The sequence below is a fragment of the Aethina tumida genome, chromosome 5, assembly GCF_024364675.1.
Source record: "Aethina tumida isolate Nest 87 chromosome 5, icAetTumi1.1, whole genome shotgun sequence".
Lineage (NCBI taxonomy): Eukaryota > Metazoa > Arthropoda > Insecta > Coleoptera > Nitidulidae > Aethina > Aethina tumida.
In genome coordinates, this window is record NC_065439.1 from 13356801 (window position 1) to 13378696 (window position 21896).

At 29.8% G+C, this 21896-nt stretch overlaps 3 protein-coding genes across 4 annotated transcripts; all 3 read right to left on the bottom strand.

Annotated features, from left to right (window-relative positions):
• Nucleotides 1-6247: 6247 nt before the first annotated feature.
• Nucleotides 6248-7678, bottom strand: LOC109602793 (tigger transposable element-derived protein 1-like). The gene has a single exon (XM_020019230.1). The coding sequence runs from the start codon at nucleotides 7676-7678 to the stop codon at nucleotides 6248-6250; it is 1431 nt and encodes a 476-aa protein (XP_019874789.1).
• Nucleotides 7679-9313: 1635 nt separating this feature from the next.
• LOC109602794 (serine/threonine-protein phosphatase 2A 65 kDa regulatory subunit A alpha isoform) lies at nucleotides 9314-18757 on the bottom strand. 2 transcript variants are annotated; one of them, XM_020019232.2, is made up of 8 exons: nucleotides 18244-18757; nucleotides 14738-14965; nucleotides 14478-14683; nucleotides 14174-14418; nucleotides 10616-11044; nucleotides 10269-10554; nucleotides 9829-10118; nucleotides 9314-9711 (listed from the first exon to the last, which is right to left on the bottom strand). In XM_020019232.2, exons 1-8 carry the CDS (start codon nucleotides 18325-18327, stop codon nucleotides 9707-9709), a joined length of 1773 nt encoding a protein of 590 aa, XP_019874791.1. In that variant the 5' UTR covers nucleotides 18328-18757; the 3' UTR covers nucleotides 9314-9706. The 2 variants fall into 2 exon arrangements, with proteins under 2 accessions (XP_019874791.1, XP_019874790.1); XM_020019231.2 differs by having other exon boundaries at nucleotides 9314-9717; nucleotides 18244-18747.
• Nucleotides 18758-19683: 926 nt separating this feature from the next.
• Nucleotides 19684-21764, bottom strand: LOC109602797 (pre-mRNA-processing factor 19). The gene is made up of 6 exons (XM_020019235.2): nucleotides 21720-21764; nucleotides 21384-21533; nucleotides 21061-21329; nucleotides 20811-21005; nucleotides 20029-20756; nucleotides 19684-19973 (listed from the first exon to the last, which is right to left on the bottom strand). Exons 1-6 carry the CDS (start codon nucleotides 21736-21738, stop codon nucleotides 19829-19831), a joined length of 1506 nt encoding a protein of 501 aa, XP_019874794.1. The 5' UTR covers nucleotides 21739-21764; the 3' UTR covers nucleotides 19684-19828.
• Between the last annotated feature and the right edge of the window lie 132 nt (nucleotides 21765-21896).

Sequence of the window (21896 nt, forward strand, 5' to 3'; positions counted from 1 at the left end):
TATACGTGTATTAATTGATTAATTGCAAAGTACCGATTTAATAAGGAGAATACAAATTATAATGATAAAAATAAATCGTTAAAAATGTGGTTATAGTATCTTGTTCCATTGTATTCATGAATTTATTCAATCATGATTTGTATTCACGAGAATTGTAATTGGTAAAAATAATTGAATATATAAATATTAATTTCTCTTCCATTTTTGACAATATTGGTAAAGAAATATTAAATATTAACATATAATCTTTTTAATAATTCTTTACAAATATTGTCAAAAATAGAATAGAAATTAATATTTATATATTCAATTATTTTGAAATCTGATAAACATTAACATATAATATTATTATCAGATTTCTAATAAATTTTCCAAGTATTGAAATTAAATTCCCGGGGCACGCATCCCTTATTAGTAGTCCAGTCTGCGGATCGATATTGCATCTGTCACACCTCCGGCACTTGGTGATTCGCTGGTCTCAATTTGGTTACTAGGTTACCTTGCATCTCCCTTGTAATTTTTCATGTATATGGGGGGGTTTAGGGGGCAGAAAAGCGGTAAAAGGCTGATGCGTAGAATCCCAGTTGTACCCCAGCCATCAAACATTTCTGCGAACTGAGCTCTAAAAATAGATTTAGCATAAAATATGAATTTTGTTTGTTACTTTTATAATATTACTTATTTTCCCACCATGTATTATCAAAATTTATTAATATTTCTTTATTCTATGCGTTTTTCACACAAAAACATTAATTAATAAAAATTTTGTATTACCTAATCATTTTTACATCTTAATTCTTAGGATTTTCATATCATGTACCGAAGAAAGATTAGAAAATTCGTTAAAATATTTAGATATTGACATCTATTATTAAAATTATATTTTTAATTAAGTGTTTTTAATATATGAGTAAGTTTCTGTTTCATCCAGAGTACCACAGATGTATTATTACATTAAAATTATTAGTTAACTAATTAATTTGATGTTTTTTAAAGTTTATAAAGAACCCTAAAATAATTCCTAAACATCTGTTATGATCTCCGCAACGAGCACCAGCTTGCAGTATCGATATGTCATATTCTAAAATGCGTTTACTGCACCGTCAAATAGTTTTTTCTTTTAGTATTAAGTTTTAAACTTATAAAAATGGCCTATTTATACATTTACCTTAGTAATATATTGTGAATTTAAATGATTTATTTATTTGTTAAGGGCACATATTTGAAATTGTATACATATGATAGAGTATATCAATGCAATTCTAGGACATTTCCCAGGTGTAACTTAGCAACGAGCTTGCAGTATTGATTTTCTTTCAATTACCCTAAAATTGCTTCATAATAATAGTTGCAAATAATCACTGTTTTATTGAAATCTTTCGTTTTTCTTTTTCTTCGGTTTATACGTTATTCAACTAAACAGTTAAATTTAATAGTTCCTAATCCTAATGATTAGTTTTCATTTCATATAGAACTGTAGAAATTATTCCATATTTATCTTTGCTACTTGGTCAGCCCTTAATAATAGTGTGGGAAACTGTGACTTATTTAGATAAAAACTCTTTAACGATTTCTTTTTAATTCTTTAGTTTATTGTAACGCTGAATTATTATTTTTCTTATAGGAGCAATAAATTAATAAAAAGTAAAAGTTGATATAATTTTGCTCAACGAAAAAATGAACGCAGTATTTTCAGGAATAAAATTAACTAATTTAGCCAGTTGAACAGTGGACACAAAAATTACAGAAATAACAAACATAAAATTACTGCCATAAACAAAATGTTCGTAATTATTAAATATTTTTCCATATTTAAATAAAAGTAAATGTAATAAATGTAAAGGTACTCAAAAATGTGAAACACACTTATTTTTATTCAATAAATGGCGAATGCTTCCACGTATTTCATATTTTTTATGGAATAATAATATACGTTTATTAATTAATTAATTAATTGCAAAGTACCGATCTAACAAGGAGAATACAAAAAAAAGTATCTATACAAATTCTTTTTAGGTGGATATACTGCAGATACAATTAATAGCAATTTTTCAAAACTTAAGCTTGAAAGTTACTTTTAACCAAAGTATTTTTTTAAACACTTACGTCATCAGATCGGTTACTTTTAGGACTACTCTCATAAACATATGGCTTAAAAGAGTTTTAAAATAATTCTCAAATTTATTAATACAAGAATGTATGGAACATTCTTTATCAAAAGAATACGTAACAGGATTGTTTGCGAAGTTCTTCAACTGCAATATGTGAACGGTGCTCCGCACAAGATTGAAATCAAAAACAAGTTTTAATAAATAATAATAAATATTTGTCAAATTATATTTTGTGATTATTTATTTTCGTCCTCGATTATACTACACATTCAAAATGTATTTAGATCCGGATCAATGACATAAATTTTTATTTGGAAGTCGACAAACGTATAGTTTACAATTTAATTCTATTCTTCTAACTTTGGTTCATCACTCCAATATATGCTTCCCCAAAATTCTGTAGGATATCTAATATTAACTTGTTTCTCAAGTGGCAGGATCAGATCACCCAAAGTTACCGACATGGCTGTTACAACTATAGCAATTACTTATGTACTATTGGTAAACGTGTGTTCTCTTTTAACTTTTTTTTTCCTGGAAGTCAACCATAATTTCGGAACGTACTGAAAATCTTCTGCTAGTGCAACGACAGCAGCAACGAATGCCTTAAACACGGGAAAGCTTTAGTTATATATAAGTTTTCAAAGTAAATGTTGGCATATCCAATAAAATAATCGACTTCAAACATATTTTCAACATTTTTTTGTATAAATAAAATCTTTCAAATTGATTCAATTGATTTAACATAAAAGATGCATTTTGTTTGTTACTTTTATACTTTTATTTTCCTACCATGTATTATCAAAATTTTATTAATATTTCTTTACCTACTTTCTCTACTTTTGTCACACAGAAAGTTAATAAAAAATTCACATTATCTAATCATTTTTACATCTTAATTCTTAGGATTTTTATATAATGAATACTGGAGGAGAATGAATTAGGTATTGATATCTATTAATAATATTATATTTTTAATTTAGTGTTTTTGGTATATGAGTATGTTTCTGTTTCATCCAGGGTACCGCAGATGCATTATTACATTAATATTATAAGTTAATAGACGTAAACTAACTAATTTTGTGCCTTTTAAAGATTATAAAGAACACTGAAATAATTCCTAGACATCTATTATGTATCTCCGCAACGAGCACCAGCTTACAGTATCGATCTTTCATATTCATATTCATATAAATAAATGATTTATTTATTTGTTAAAGGCACATATTTGAAATTGTATTCATATGTTAGAGTGCATGAATGGAATTCTAGAACATTTCCCAGGTGTAACTTAGCAACGACCTTGCAGTATTGATTTTCTTTCAATTATCCTAAAATTGCTTCATAATAATATTTGCAAATAATCTCTGTGTTATTGAAATCTTTCGTTTTTCTTTTTCTTCGGTTTATACGTTATTCAACTAAATAGTTAAATTTAATAGTTATACAATCCTAATTATTAGTTTAGAACTGTAGAATATTTAGCAATAAATTACTAAAAAGTAAAAGTTGTTATAATTTTGGACAACGAAAAAATTAACGCAGTATTTTCAGGAATAAAATTAACTTGGCCAGTTGAACAGTGGTCACAAAAATTACAGAAATAATAAACATAAAATTACTACCATAAACTAAATTTTCGTAATTAATAAATATTTTTCCGTATTTAAATGAATGTAAATGTAATAATATAAACGTACTCAAAAATGTGAAATGCACTTATTTTTATTCAATAAATGGCGAATAATTCATATATCTAATGCAATAATAATATACGTTTATTAATTAATTGGAAAGTACTAATCTAACAAGAAAAATACAAAAAAAGTGTCTATACAAATTCTTTTTAGGTCGTTATATTACAGATACAATTAATACAGCAGTTTTTCAAAACTTATCTTGAAAGTTAATACTTTCAACCAAAGTATTTTCTATTCGGTTACTTTTAGAACTACTTTCGTAAAATAATTCTCAAATTTTTTAATAGAAGAATGTATGGAAAATTATTTATCACAATAATAAGTAACAGTGCAAAATTCTTCAACTGGGATATGTGAACGGTGCTCCGCACAAGATTGGAATCAAATACAAGTTGTAATAAGTAATAATAAATATTTGTTAAATTATATTTTGTGTTTATTTATCTTTGTCCTCGATTATGCTACATATTCAGAATGGATTTAGATCCGGACAATGGTCAATCGAGAACTTCAACATAATATTTTAAACCCATCTAGGACACAAATTTCTATTTGGAAGTCGACAAACGTAAGTTTACTATTTAATTATATTCTTATAACTTTGGTTCATCACTCGAATGTATTCTTCCCCAAAATTCTGTAGGATAAATGATATTAACTTGTCTCTCTGTTCCTCTGTTAGTGCAACGACAGCAGCAACGAATGCGTTAAACACGGAAAAGCTTTAGTTATATATAAGTTTTCAGTATATTTTCAATATATTCTTGTACGAGTAACATCTTTCAAATAGAACTGAGCACAAATAATCAGGCCATTTCAACTTGTCCTCTAAAAATAATCATATTTAATTACATCTACGACACTTGATGATTCGCTGGTCGCAATTTGGTTACTAGGTTATCTTGCATCTCCCTTGTAATTTTTCATGCACATGGTGGTTTAAGGGACAGAAAAGCGGCGAAAGGCTGATGCGTAGAATCCCATATGCACCCCGGCCAACAAACATTTCTGCGAACTGAGCTTTAAAAATAGATTTAACATAAAAGATGCATTTTGTTTGTTACTATTTATAATAGTACTTATGTTCCTACCATGTATTATCAAAATTTTATTAATATTTCTGTACCCTCCAATTTTTTGTCACACAGAAAGTTAATAAAAAATTCACATATCTAATCATCTTAATTCTTACGATTTTCAAATAATGTGGGGATGTGATTAAATAAATGCCGGAGAAGAATGAATTAGGAAATTCATTTTTGGTATATGAGTATGCTTTAATATTATAAGTTAACAGACGTAAACTAATTAATTTGATGCCTTCTAAAGTTTATAAAGAACCCTGAAATAATTCCTCGACACATGTATCACGTCAACGAGTACAGTATCGATCTTTCATATTCTAAAATGCGGTTTCTGCACAGTCAAATAGTTCTTTTAAGTTTTACTCTTATGAAAATGGAATTTTTTTACATTTACCTTACTATTATGTTGTTAAATTAAATTATTTATTTATTTGTTAAGGGCGCATATTTGAAATTGTATTCATATGGTTTCATTCATTCATATAAGTGTAACAGTAACTTGCACTATTGATTTTCTTTAAATTATCCGAAAATTACTTCATAAAAATATTTGCAAATAATTTCTGTGTTATTGAAAGATTTCGTTTTACTTTTGTTCGATTTATACGTTATTCAACTACATAGTTTAATTTAATAGTAATACAATACTAATTATTAGTTTTCATTTCATATAGATTTGATGAAATTACTCAATATTTGTCTTAGCTATCTCTTGATCGCCCTTTATAATAATGCGGTGTCTTATTTAACTGAAAATTCTTTAACAATTTCCCCTTAATTCTTCAGTTCATGACAACGCTGAATTATTATGAGCAATGAAATACTCAAAAGTAAAAGTTATAATTTTGGCCAACGAAAAAATGTAATAGTAAGTAATTTCAGGAACAAAATTAAACTGACCAGTTGAACAGTGGACACAAAAATTACAGAAATAATAAACACAAAATTACTACCATAAACTAAATATTCGTAACAGTAAATGTTATTTAGGCAACGTACTCAAAAATGTGAAATATCCTTATTTTCATTCGATGAATGGCGAATGCGCATGTAATTCACCCAATAATAATAATAAATATATGTCACGTTTATTAATTAATTAATTAATTGCAAAGTACTGATCTAACAAGGAGTATACAAAAAAAGTATCTATACAATTTCTTTTTAGGTCGATATACAGTAAAAGCTCTTTATTCGCGGGGTATATGTTCCATAAATATGTCGCGAATACAGAAACCGTGAATATGGAATGGTAATTTATATGGGATTATAGGGTTTACGTTCCTAGGTGACAAAATAAAGAACAAATATATAAAAAAATCAATTTAATTGAAGTTTTTAACCATATTGATTAATTATTATTTTCAGGCTTAGGCAATGGCTTAAAGAATTTTGTAATTTTTTCTTGCTTGGCAGTTTTTAGAAGCTCTTTCAATTCAGACTGATATTCAGCAGTAGCATTAGTAATTTGCCTCTTAAAAATAAGACTTCGTTCCATACACGGATCAATTTTCATAAAGAAATCACAAAGCTCATTTGCCATTCTTAAACCTTCACTAAGGTTATTCAAATTAAAAGTCACGTTTCCAGTGGTTGTTGAAGCCTCTTCTTCAATGGGCTGTGAATTTAGCATTTCCTCCAAGTCGGTTTCAGACAAATCTTCATCTTGCGATTCAAGCAACTCCTGAATGTCGCTTGATTCTATCTGTTCGAACCCATGTCGTCCTATTCCATTCGCAATTTCGGCTATGTTTGCAGTCAAAGTTTGAATTTGATCAAATTCCTCGTCATTTTTCGCAGTCAGAGCAGGCCACAGTTTTTTCCAGCATGATTTCAATGTGTTTGGCTTCAGTTCTTCCAGTGATTCTTTTATGTTTACGATGCATTTTGCTATGTCAAATTTCTTCCAGCATTCCATAACATTCATATCAGGATCACATTCCATATTATCCAATATGATTTTGAAGGTTCGTCTGATGTAATAGAGCTTAAAGGCCTGGATTATTCCTTGGTCCATAGGTTGAAGCAAAGCCGTCGTGTTTGGAGGTAAAAATGTCACTTTTATATTTGGATGCATAGTTTCCAATTCGCGAGGATGACCTGGTGCATTATCCAAAATTAGAACTGCTTTAAAGTCTAAATTCTTTTTTTTCAAATAAGTTTCAACTTCAGAAACAAAACAATTCCAGAACCAGTCACAAAAAATAGCTCCTGTAACCCAAGCTTTCTTATTAGCACGCCAAAACACTGGCAGGTCGTCGTTGTTTTGATTTTTTAAAGCACGAGGATTTAACGATCTGTAAAGCATCAATGGTTTAATGACACAATCTCCAGATGCATTAGAACAGAGCAGCAGTGTAACTCTATCCTTTGCTGCCTTAAATCCAGGAGCAGACTTTTCGTTTTTAGAAATGAATGTTTTTTTTGGCATTCTCTTCCAAAACAGTGCAGTTTCATCTGCATTAAATACTTGCTCAGGTTTGTATCCTCCATCAGCTACTAGATTTGTAAATTCTTCTAAATATCTTTTTGCTGCAACAATGTCTGCAGATGCAGCTTCTCCAACGATATTAATGCTATGCAATGATTGTCTCACTTTAAATTTATTGAACCAACCTTCCGATGCTTGAAATCCTCCATCCGTACATTCACCACCACAACTACCACCAGGTTCTTTAAAATGTGCATAAAGAAGTTTTGCCTTCTCCCGAACCATTGGACCAGTCAGGGACACCCTTTTTTGGTTGCGGTCTTCGATCCATAATGATAACGCCACTTCCATTTTTTCTATTGCTGGATTACGAACAATTTTAGCTGAGAGTAAAGTTGAAGCTACAGACGATCTTATTTTATCTTCGGATTTTTTTATTGATCGTACAGTTGATTCGTTGACGTTAAATGAACGTGATATGGATGCAAACGACTCTCCAAGGCGTAAACGATCAAGCATTTCTATTTTCACTTTAAGCGGTAACACAGATTTTTTTCGCGTGGAAACTCTTTTTTCATTTTTTTTAGTCGACATTTTACATTAGGAAAATGGCAGTAGAGACGTGTTACTCGATCACAAGTTTTGTTTCGAATGGAAAGATGAAACTATAAAATGCATACCCAATACGGTTCTTAACAAAGGATGGGACTGTTTGTTTAAATTCTCATAAACAACCGAACGCGGCGAAGGCGGCTTATGTCAAAGGCCGATATTATTTAAAAACATATTTTTGACATAGTTGTAACAAGGTCAATTTTACTTTTTTATTAGTCCATTTGGCGGCGCGTTTACAAAGGAGTTGTACCGATGTTCAGATTTAGATCCGCGAATAAAGAAATCTTTAGCCGCGAATAAAGAAATCTTTAACCGTGAATACAGAATTTGGGTCACATTTTTTTAATCAGTGAATAGTGAACACGCGAAAGAAAGAAGCACGAATAAGAAGCTACTATAGATACAATTAATATAGCATATTTTTCAAAACTTAAGCTTAAAGTTGATACTCCCAACCATAGTCATCAGGTCGGTTACTTTTAAAACAATTCTCGTAAACATATGGCCTCAGAGTGTTTTAAAATAATTCTTAAATGCGATATGGCAACGAACAAGAATTTACAGTATTGATTTTGTCTATTAAACGTAAAATATGATTTATTAAATTTGTTAGGGGTATTATTTTATCTATTATTGAATCCCAGCATCTATAATTTTACAAATTAAACACAGATATAAATGTATGTGTGTTACACAAGTAATTGGTGGTATACACTGATATCTAGCAGTAGACACATTACATAAACTAGTTGTGAATTTCTTCTCATTTTTTCTCATTAGTTTACACTTATACCGATTGGAAAGTCTTTGATCATATTGAATTTTGAGAGAGACATCATGAATGACAAAGACAGGAAAAGATTCCCACTACAAAGCAAATTTGCAGTTTTACTGTCTCCGTCTTGCATGATGTCTCTCTCAAAATTCAGCCGGATCAAACTATTTTCGATTGGTATATAGAGTACCTCATATTTTTGGTTTAGGTTTAAGTGTCGAATGTTCACTTTTTTTAAAGTTATTGCCTCAGGCAGCATTTTAATATTCTATTTTTTATGAAAACTGCTGTTTGGCTTAACTAAAATGACAACTAATCAGATATTCATGACAAATTTCAATCGATTTAATATTTAATATTGTCTATGAAACAAAGAATAAGTAACTGATAATTTATTTATTCTTTAAAATCAGATTTTATATTTTTACACACTAACTTTCAAAAATATTTAGATATATGTGGCAATCAACTTAGCCATGATCTCTTAAGGCACTTAGCCTATTATAATTTATGATTAATTATTAACTTTTGTGTTAATAGTATTTTAAACTTAAGTTTTCTTCTTTCTAGCAAGGGAAATTTAAATAAAAACACAATTTGATTTTTGTTTTGTTTTATTGAAGAAACTTATTTTTAAAACTAATATATTTTAATAAGAACTAGTTATAATACAAAAACAATCATATAAAATGAAATTTCGAGCTATTGATAATATTGTAATATCATAATGAACATGGCAAATTTAGTAGAAAGTTTACAATAAATAATATAACCGGAACACAAAATCGACAAAGTACTGAACAATTTTTAAGACTAATCTATAACCGCTATTTTACACATCTTTTGTTTAAATAATATTGGGGCACAACAGTTAGGGTGATATTACAATCTATGAGATTAATTATATTAATATGTATAATAAAATTTCTTTTCTTCAGCATCTTGTTTCTTAATTTAACTCGTGCGTAGAAAATCATCACACCTCTATTTCAACCTAAAGCTGAAAAGAAAAAGATTTCAAAAGGTTTTACTCTAACACAACGTCCCCAGTTGTCACGCAAGTCCGAAGCCGAAAATCGGCTTCGAACTTTAGGCAACCATTAAAACTTACCCGCAATACCAAGCAAGGCTTCTGTCGCTGAATATTTAACGTCGACATCGCCGTCGATCATCAATTTGTCGAGTATAGGTTTGACCTGTGGTTGGATCACGGTCTGATCTAATTGCGGTGCTATCCTCTGCAGGGTTTTCGCCACATTGAAACGCACGTTCGCCACCTTGTCGTTGGCCATTCCCAACACTGTGGGCAGCAGGACTCGCGTCGTTATGTCGACGCCGCATGCTTCCGCCAGTACGTTGATACAGAACAGGCAGGTCATGCGGTACAGGTAATTCTGGTCTCTGTAAAACAATACAATCAATTAATTGTAGAAAAAAACATTTGTTTTATATAACAGAAATAGTTGTAGACCATAAAATTCTCTGTTAATTAATTCTGTCCCAATTTGAGTGCAGTGTAAGAATATTTTAAACAATTGTAATGTTTTCTACCTAGACATCGCCAACACTTTGGGTATGATCATGGTCTCCGCCCACTCGGCGCCGAACTGGTCGACCAGCTTCCTGAGATTTAGTGTGGCGGCTTCCCGGATAGCGAACACATGGTCCATTAGCCAAGTCATGCACAGGGCGTTCAACTTCTCGTCGAAGAATTCGCGTCCAAGCTGGCCGGCTAAAAGAGGCATGTACTCGATGATCGCGGAGCGGACGCGCCACTTCGAATCCTCGGCCAGTTCGACTATAGCTGGCAACAACGACTGCGACAATTGTTCGATGCCTGTGAACAAAAGTAAAATTTAAAAACATAATCAAACTTCACTGAACCTCTATAAACTGACCGATGACTTCATTAACGCAATCCAGATTAGAGATGATGTTGAGCCGCACCTCCGAACACTCGTCCTTGAGTTGAGTGAGGAACAGCGGCAGTAGATGCTCGATGGTGTTCTGGCTGCCCAAAATTGGACTCAGACCCATGATAACGGACGCGAGGGCCGATTTCACGTGCTGGTTAACGTCCCCGACCAGTTCCTTAACGCAGGGCAGGATGTTGGTCATGATTATGGTCTCCTGATGGGCCTTGTCTAAATTCTGACAGAAGTCTTTCACTTTGTTGGCGGCCGCCGCCCTGACCTCCGCCTCTGTGTCCTTAAGCAGGCTCTGGAACGCCGGTACGAGATCGATGCGGGTTAGTTCGGGGCCGACAGCCTTTTGGAGCTCGGTGAACTTCTCCGCTACCATAAAACGCACTCGCCAAGACGTGTCACCTAAAAAAAAAAAATTTGATAATTTAGTCCATTTTTAACACATAATATACAGAGCATTCCACATTTGCTGGAACCTAGAGCTATCACATATTGTAGAGATCAAAATAAACCCATTTTATTTAAAATAATATGAATTGAATATTGTTGTTTTACAAAGTATTATAAAAAGTACTTATTTTCTTATTCTATGAAATGTGAAATCTGAATCCAGCTAGGCATAAATATTTACTATATGTAGATGAAAAAATTAAAAAACAATAATTTTTTTAAAAGAACGATTCTTTTTGTTAACATTTCGTATCTCAATTTATTTATGGATATCTTTGTTTACATAGTTTTTATATAACTTTTTATTTAGAACAGACTTCATAAGTAAAGCAACTAAACCATATATTCAATAAGGTTAATTTTATAATTTATTTCAGTGTCCGTCATCGTTCCTTAAAACTAAAAATGCCTAGATGTGTACAATTATCCGTACAAATTAAATAACAAATTCTAGAAAAGTTCCAGAATGGGGAAAAGTATAGTAAAATTAGAGTCAATTTAAATTTAAACAAATCGATCAATTCGAAGACGGCTTTCAATTTCAACAGAAGAAATACATAGGAAGGAGTTTCCAAAAGTGGTAAAAAACATAACACTAACAAAGTAGTGGTCAGGAAAATAAAATAAATCAAGAAATAAACGAAGTCAGTGTGTCTATGAATTCCAGGGAACGGAGACTGAAAGAAGCTGGTGTCTGTGATAGAAAATCAGCAAAAAAACCTTAATTTCTGCAAAAAAATACAGCAGCGAGACTAGATTTTGCAAGAGAACTGGACAGATGGACAATGGAGAACTATTTTGTTTACCAATGAGAGTCGGTTTCATGGATGTTAAGACCCATTAATGAAAGATGTATTGCCACGTATACTAGACCTACAGTGAAGCATAGTGGGAGAATCATATGTTTACATTTGCCAACGGTAACATGAGTTTAAGTTGGATCTTCCTGCACACAGCCCAGGCAACAATCCAATTGAAAGCCTTTGGGTTGAAAATGATCGAAAAATCCGTGCAAAGAGACTGTCAACTTTGAATTAAGTCGAAGTCGAATACTATAATAAAATATTTAATATTATATATGTATTTTATATTTTATATTTTATATTTTATATTTTATATTTTATATTTTATATTTTATATTTTATATTTTATATTTTATATTTTATATTTTATATTTTATATTTTATATTTTATATTTTATATTTTATATTTTATATTTTATATTTTATATTTTATATTTTATATTTTATATTTTATATTTTATATTTTATATTTTATATTTTATATTTTATATTTTATATTTTATATTTTATATTTTATATTTTATATTTTATATTTTATATTTTATATTTTATATTTTATATTTTATATTTTATATTTTATATTTTATATTTTATATTTTATATTTTATATTTTATATTTTATATTTTATATTTTATATTTTATATTTTATATTTTATATTTTATATTTTATATTTTATATTTTATATTTTATATTTATTTTATATTTTATCAATAAAATTATTATTAAAAATAATGAATATGCTACTAGATACTAAAAAGAGGTATGCAAGGTCGTTTTATTTTATAGTTGCTCTACTTTTGACTCTTGATTTTTTTCCAATATAAATAAATATCTGGCTAACCCACTAATATACAATTATACTGCTGTATTGTTGACATAACTGACAATAATATGGATATTTAAACGTACACATATATCAAGACAAACGAAAATTTCTAAAGTTGCTATACATATGAGCGAGTGTATATAGCCATTTTAATTTTGAATTTTTTCATAATTAAATCCATGTTATTTAATTTAGTATTAAAACTTCCGATAACTAGACAAGTCTACATTCTTTAAATTTCTTGAATTATTATGAATTTGTCAAATTTGGTTTTTCCTTCCGTTTTCTTAGAGCTAATATGCTTGGAAATTGATATTGGCAAGACAAAATATTAATTTGGTTTCTTATCCAATCGTATTACTACTTTAGCATCACTTCCTCTATATATGGAAGCAAATTATAGTTTAATATTTCCTTATACTAAAATCACTCTAAGGGGTCTACCCCAGAAGAATTGAAGCATCCCAATAGCATAATTGAACCGTCACCATGTTTCACTGGTATAACAAACTTTTTGTTTAGTTTTGTCTTTGTAGGATGTTTAACTTAAATAGAATCATTTTTATAAATTAAATTTAAACTTATTTTAGTACGTTGTTCAGAAATACGAGAAACAAATTTAGTTAAACATGATGAAGGTAAATTTCAGAGAATTACCCTACTTTAAATCCGTGTTATTTAATTTAGCATTAAAACTTCAGATTATTAGACAAGTCTATATTCCTTTAAATTTCTTGAATTATTGTGAATTTATAAAATGTTTATGTCGTATTTGGTTATAAACGTTTTTCGCCCTGTTTTCTTATAGGGCTGATGCCTGAAAATTGGGACTGGCAAGATAAAACATTAATTTGAGATTTTATTTAATCGTTTTACTATTTTGGATACGTGGTTGGAATTGTTTTCATGTTGAAACATTTATTAATAGCATCATTTCCTCTATACATGGAATCAAATTATAGTTTAATATTTCCCTACTTATCACTTTAGAAGAATTGAAGCATCCCAATGTTTCACTGAGGGTATAACAAACTTTTTGTTTGGTTTTGTCTATGTAGGACGTTTAACATAAACAGGACCATTATTTTTATAAATTAAATTTAAACTTATTTTTGTATGCTGTTCAGAAATGAGAGAAACAAATTTAAATAAATTTAACGAAAGTAAATTTCAGAGAATTATCGAATTAAAGAAAATTGTATAAGGGTTAAAAATTGCCCCCAAAGAGAGAACTGGCAATTGTCAAATGCCCAATTTTGTTATCCCAATTTAATTAGGATTAATCCAGTTTTTGATGAATTTCATTGTATGAAACCTCTTTACAATAATTGATTCATGGCAGCTTAATAATTGAACCACCCCTTTGTTGATTAAATATAATAAACATGTATTCAAATACATACAAGAAAAACATAAAATACTTTTCAGTATACAAAAAATAAATACGTACTTGTGCATAGTCTTAAAGTGGGCATTACAAGTTGTTCGACATCTGGTTGTTGTAAGAGAGTGGCGATGCTAACACACGCGTCTACCGCTAAAAGTCTAACGGAGTCCTGTTCGTCTTGGGCTAAGTGAACAAACATCGGTATCAAGTCCGACTTCAGATATTCCAATTCCACGACTTGAGCTAGTTCGCCTAGTTTTGTTGCGGCCGCACGTTTTACCATGGGCGTGTCGTCCTGACATAATGCTCTAAAATACAGTTTTAAATTTAAATACGTTCACCAAAAATTATCACCAAATTATTTTACCTAAAGTGTGACCTTAAATCTTGCTTAATGTTGGCGGAGACTCTGGGATAAGCTACGGAAAACAGACCGCACGCGGAAGTCCTGGACGTGAACCAATCGCCTGTGGCCAGTCTCTGAACCAAGGGCACAAAGTGGTGTTCCAAATCGGCCGGACTGTGTTGCTGGGCGAGTGCCCTCAACGATTCCACCGCTTTGTCCCTAACAACCTGCGAAAATCAAAACGTTAATTGACTAGATAACAAGCTTATGGATTGACGTACAGTTTCCTCTACGGTGGCGAGACTCTCGAGCGGCGGCAATAAACAGTAGGCGTACTCCGGTCCGCCGACGAGGGTGATGAAGCTGCCGAGCTGTTCGGCGAGTGCCAGCAGCACCTCGTCCTCGTCGTAGATCGTTTCGGTGAGGAAGGGTATCAGCTCTTGTCTCGTGCGTTGGACGCCCAGCGCCAACGCGATCGTAGACAGCTTCTTGATTGAGTTGAGTCGCAACTGAAACACAACAATTATCAAATTTAATAATCACTAAGATTTATAGAATATATAACAAAAATATGTCTCGTACGGTAACTTTGATGTGAATTGTTTGTGCATTAAAAGGATCGTCATTCATTATCTTACAGTTCGATGAGTGGAAAATTTGAAATTGTCGCCATCACTCAATAAACAGGACGCTTTGTAATGTATAAGGGGTGCAATACTTATTTATTTTAAAACTCTAAAACTAATTTTAATTTTTAGTAATAGTGCTATTTTTTAAACAATTTTTTGTAGTTATATATTTACAATAATTATTAATGCAATTATTATTTTATATTTATTATTTATATTATAAAATTATGGTTCTAGTTATCGAAAAGGTCGACTGTAAATATGTATTTTTTATCGCGACTGTACAAACACATTTTTATTATAAATAATTAATTATTTTTATTAAATATATGTGAATTACTTATTTATAAGAAAATTCAAAATTTTAATTTAATACCAGTACCATACTTTGTTTACCTTTGTTTTAACTTTTAGTAGTAATTCTATTTTTTAAACAACTTGACTATTAATTTTACAATTTTTTACTCTATATAGTTACATATTTATAATAATTATTAGTGAAATAATTATTTATCCCAAAACTCATAGATTTGGATAATCATATGTATTAATTTGTAGTAATAATATTTTCCTATAATTCCTTATATAATTTGAATTTTTACTTTATTATTTTTATTACAATTAATTTTTTATTACAATAAATATATGTAAAATACTGGTTTATCATAAAATTCAAAATTTTTATTTAACATAATTATTTTACTTTGTTTTTCATTGAATAATATGTTTTAATTTTTAGGAAACTATCCTATTTTTAAACAACTTGGATATTAATCTTACAATTTTTAGGATATGTAGTTAAACATTTTAAATTAGTGTAATAATTATTTAAATAAAAACTCGTAAATTTTACATATTTTACATAATGTGCATTAATTTGTAGTAATAATATTTTCCTATAATTCCTTATATAATTTGAGTTTTGACTTTTTTATTTTTATTACTATTAATTTTTATTACAATAAATATATGTGCAATACTTATTTATCATAAAATTCAATTTTTTTGCTTAATATCATTATTTTACTTTGTATTTCTTTGAATAATATGTTTCAATTTTTAGTAATAATGCTATTTTAAATAACTTTAAGTATTATCTTACAATATTTTAGTGTAATATTTTACAAACACATTAAGTTGAAGTAATATTTTCCTATAGTTTCTTATTTAAATTGTATTTTTTACTTTTTTATTTTTACTGTAAATATTTTATTTGTAATAAATATATGTGAAATACTTATTTACCATAAAACTCATTTTTTATTTAATACTTTTATATTACTTTACTTTTCTTTGAATAATGCTTTAAATTTTAGTAATAATGCTATTTTTTAAACAACTTGAGTGTTAATCTTACTTTTTTTGTGTATGTAGTTACATATTTATAATATTTATTAGTGCATACCATAATTATTTATCCCCAATCTCATAAATTTATTTTTTAACACCAATTTACGAACACTACTTTAAATAATATACATTAATTAGTAATAATAATATTTTCCAATAATTTCTTACATAATTTAAACTTTTACTTTATTATTTTTATTATAAATAATTAATTATTTATAATAAATATATATGAAATAATTATTTATCATAAAATTTTACTTAATATTTCTTTTCCTTAAATAATATATTTCAATGTTTAGTAATAATGTTATTTTTTATACAACTTAAGTATTAATATTACAAGTTTTTTACTGTAAGTAGTAACCTATTTATAAAAATCATTAGTATAATAATTATTATTACCATCCCAAAAGTTATAGATCTATTTTTTAACTTTGCAAGCACATTACTTTAAATAGTACGCATTAATTTATTAATTTTTTATATAATTTGAATATTTACTTAATAATTTTTATTATGTGAATTGGTTATTTATCAGAAAATTATTTTTTTATAATGGTATTAAATACCATTATTTTACCTTACTTTTCTTTAAATAACATATTAATTTGCAGTATTATATAGGATATGTATCCTATATTTTTAGACAAATTTATTTATATTAATGCAATGCTTATTTGTCCCAATTTAATTATTATTAGTGAACTAATTATCATAAATATTCATAGAATTAACAATTCATCTTATTTAACAAAATATGACAACGTTTTTAGTGAATGACGTTAATCGATTTAAATTTGTGCTTATTAATGGATTGTTAAAATAAAAATGAACGTTTGCCAAAACTGAATAAAGAATATGTACCAATTTAAAAATTACAATGTTTACTTTAATAATAAGGAACAATTTAACATAACGATTTTATTTATAATTTTAACATTACTGTAACATTTATGTAAAAAATAATTTTAAATAATTCGCTTTTGATGAACTTGTGTGGTTTTTGATATAAATAATTAGTTACCTTTCAAGTACTTTTATTATTATTTTTACTTTGTAACTATTTGTTTCTTAGGACTAACAATGTTAATTATTGCTAAAATACAAAAACAATTAACTTTACTACCAAACGTATTTAAAGTTTATATGATTCATGCAATTATTATCAGCGTAATTTGCTCATGTGTAAAATTACTTAGAATTAAAGCTGATAGTTACATGAAAGACTCAATAAAAATTGTACAACGTAAAAATCAATATCTTTAAAAAACAAAATTCTTTCCCACAGTTATTAAAACAGTCATTTACTGTTTGTAAACAATCATTATCACAAAGAAATGCAAAGTAATCTGAGATTCTTAAAGTTAATTTTAACAAAAACATAGTTTTTTGTTTAATGTTTTATGTTATTGCAAATATTCAACTTATCAATATGTTCACTATGTAATACAGACTCGTAAATCAGATGCTTGTCACTTATTGAATCATCAGCATTCCACTATTATAACGTTTATCATCATAACCGAAAATCTCCGATTGATTCATAATTAAATGGTTGCCAGGTAAACAAGGAAATTTACGGAAACGTTTAATCTAATAGTTGGCGTTAGATAAGTAACATGACATGATGTCGAGTTAAGATTGAAGCGACCAGTTAGTTGATTGTGAACGAAAGGGTGAGAATATTGACGGTGAAACGATGGTCCATGCAACCGGATCGTCGGTGGTTAAACCCACACAACGTTTCCCGTAACGTGAAGACGATAGTGTGGAGATTGCGGCCGCGGCCGGCGGAGGCCGTTTACCTGTACATCCTCGTTCTTGAGCTCGTCGATGAGCACGGCGATGGGATAAAGAGAATCGTCGCCCGCACTGTCGCTGGCTGCCATTATCGAGCCGAGTCCGGTGGATTGCTCCAATATCGTCGTTTTTGGTGCGTTGTGGTCGCTCGGCCCGGCAATTGATGTGGTCCAAGGTACGGGCGTTGTGCTGACGACCGCTCTACGATTCACATATGCTGGTGCCAATGGACACTGCGTGTATTCGAAAATGCCCTTTTCAAAAAAAAATACTTCACTCCACTACCGTGTCAAGTTCGGTGCTTTGGTCCGTGCCGGGGCGCTGCCGGCGCGCTTTCAGCAGTGCCAACCAACGAGGCGTGGCGCGAATTTACGATTTCTTCACTTTGAATTTGTGGCTGTTGAAAAAAACATGATTAGTGCTCGAAAATTTAACTTTTTACGTTAATTTGATGTTACAAAATAATTGACGATCGATATTAAGTCATTTTGTACGTGATAAATGCAATTCATTACATAAATTAAATAATTTTTAATCTAAAAATGTAATCAAAAAATGTAAAACGTGGCAATTATTTTATGTAAATATATTTTATACATATATATTAGCATTAACATATCATTAACAGCTGAAACAAAAATCCTAACTATATGTGTCAGATTTTCAGTGTTAACTATTTATATTTTTGTATATTAAAATTTAATTTTTTTGTTGGATAATATTTTCAAATTTATTTGTTTCTTATACTTAAATTATTAATTTAGACCTTTAATTTTCGTTTTCCATTATTTTATTTTTATCTAATAAACATTACATTATTAATTTAATTCTATTCAAAATATAAAAACATCAAAATGATTAATATATTTGATAATAAAAATTTCAATTAGTTGGTAATTTAAATTTAAATGGGATAATCTATAGTCCTAAAAGAATTATATAAGTATTAAAAATATATTGAATTCAGATTTAAATATTGAAATAATGATGAAATGAATTTTTCTTTTCAAAATTAAGAATTTTAAATATCACAATTATTAATTTATTTGATAATTAAATTCTCAGTTATTTGAAGATTTAAGTTTAGATGCAAATATAATATTCTATAATATTAAATGAATTTACTTATATAAGTATTAAGTATCTATTGAATTTTTTGGATTTGAATATTATAAATAATACAAACGTTCATTTATATAAAATGAATAAATGAAGTTAATCCTTAAAAATTTTAAATATCAAAATTGTTCATTTAGTTTATAATTAAAATCTCAATTATTTGAAGAATTAAATTTAAATAGAAAATGTATTATATAGTTATAAAACAGTCTATTAAGTTATTCAGATTTGAATATTAGAAATAATACAAACGTTAATATATAACAGGATATTAATCATTTATTCTTTTTAATTTAAATTCTTTTGAATATGAAAAAATACAAACGTTCATTCATATAAAATGATTTATTTATAATAAAAATTCACATTACACAAATAAAATTATATCCAAGAAAATTGATAACCTTAAACTACTTTTTTTCATCAATTGTTTTTTTCTTACACAAGAAAATGAAACATTTACAAAGCCTATTATTCTAAACCATACAGTTTTAACGTCCTATCTAAAGAAGTGGATGCAATAAATCTGGCATGTTTGCCAAATCTCACACCTGTTGCTGCTGCTGTGTGATCATTGAACACCTTCAATTCCTGCCACTGTTTACACAAGTACACCCTAGAAAAACCAGTCAAATAAAATCAAATTCAATTTTTTATATTCTCTTGTTTACCTGACGTCTGTGCCGGCAACAGCCAAATATGTACCACTCTGATCAAAGCAGAGATCTTTAATCTGGTATCCTTCATCCAATTGTAAAGTCTTGAAGTTCCTCAACTTCCTCAAGTCCCATAGCTTCACGCACGCATCGTCGGCGGCTGTGGCCAAATAATAACCGTTCTCCGAAAAGGAAATTGTCGTAATGGCACCGGAATGTCCTGTAAAGTTCGCCACGTTGCTCTGTTCCTTTAAATCCCAGATTTTCACCTGTGAATCGCCGGTTCCGGTACCGAAAATAAGTCCGTCAGGATGCAACTGGGCTGTAGTCAATGGTACATTTGTATTGTCTGTGACTTTTGTCAATAATCTGCCTGTCCTTATGTCTGAGAAGGCCCAGTGTTGATCCTCAGATGTAGACAGTACAAAATCGCCTGTAGGGTGTAAAGACAAACCCGTTACTGGTCCATCATGAGCTTTTAATAACAAGGTGGTCTGTGATGTTGGCACATTCCATACTCTTATTGTGGAATCTGGACTTGCCGTTAATACTATGTCCTCTTCTGGATGGTAGATTACTTTTGTAACCTTCTTGGTGTGTCCCTTAAGAATAGTTACAACCTGTTCTGTGTCCTTGTTGAAAACTGTTGCATTTTTGTCATTACCACCTGTCAATACTTTACTACTGTCTGAATAATGGACATCTAGGGCTAAAATACCAGGAATACTGGCAGAATGCAAACCCTAAAAGAACTCAACAATACAATCATGAACATTTAAATAAAAAACATTACTTACAATAAGAGAAGCTAGTGTTTTAAAGTTCCTCAATTGCTCATGTGTGGTAAGTTCTTCTGGAACTGTTCTTCCCCTCTTCTTTCTTTCCTGTGTCAAAACTGCAGCCTTGTCTTGCAACTTTTGTATAACCTCTGGGCTCATTCCGGCCTGTTCTGTAGGTTGATTAGCCACACCACCAGCTTCAGCAGCAACAGCCTACAAAAAATGCAATGTAAATTGTTTTCATATTGATAATAATGGATGTACACACTGGTTGTGGCACTGTGCTGATTCCAGCTTGCGGCTTGAGTGTTGCCAAGGCCTCTCTGGCAGCTGTTACTTCCTTGTTCAATCGGGCAATGACTCTGCATGCAGCATCATGTTGGTACAAAGCATGGCTGAGTTCCTGCCTAGCAGTTTGTAACTGTTGTCTCTGTGTGAAACTGTATAACATAACAGCATCCCATTCATCTTGCAGCAGTTTTAGTGTGGCTGGGATGCTTGTGGCACTTGGTGGTTTTGGTCTGACAATTGGTGGAGCTGAAGAGTTACAAGTTTATTAGTTTTTCTCCGGTTTGAGGCGTAATAACTTACTTTTAATTTCGATTAATTCGTCGGCAGAGAGTTCTTTGCCACTGATCGGGTCGACCCCATTTTCTTGTATGTATTTCTCTATGATCCGTCGTTCAAATATAGCGCCTGATGAGGGAGAGACCACCGGGTGCTCCGGTACTTCGTTGGAAACTGAAACAACAAACAAAACGTTGGTTTTCGTTTGTATTGAGGTTAAGAGTGTACACCGGCAAAAATACGTGTGTTTAACGGTCGCCGTTTGATTAATTTTATATAACAATATTTCTCTATTTTTATTTCGTACAATGAAAAGTGAAAATTGGTTAATGAAATTAATTAATTTAAGTAAAAACTTACGAGCACAGCACAACGCCATTTTCTCAAGCGGCCAACAAAAACTTTGTATTGGCAACCCTGACTCTTCTGTGCCACAGTTTGTGGGCGGTAAAAATTTCAAACGTATTTCTTTATTATTCTGCAATTACGTTATTTTTAACTTCCATGAGAATGAGAAACTTTAATAATATACTATAA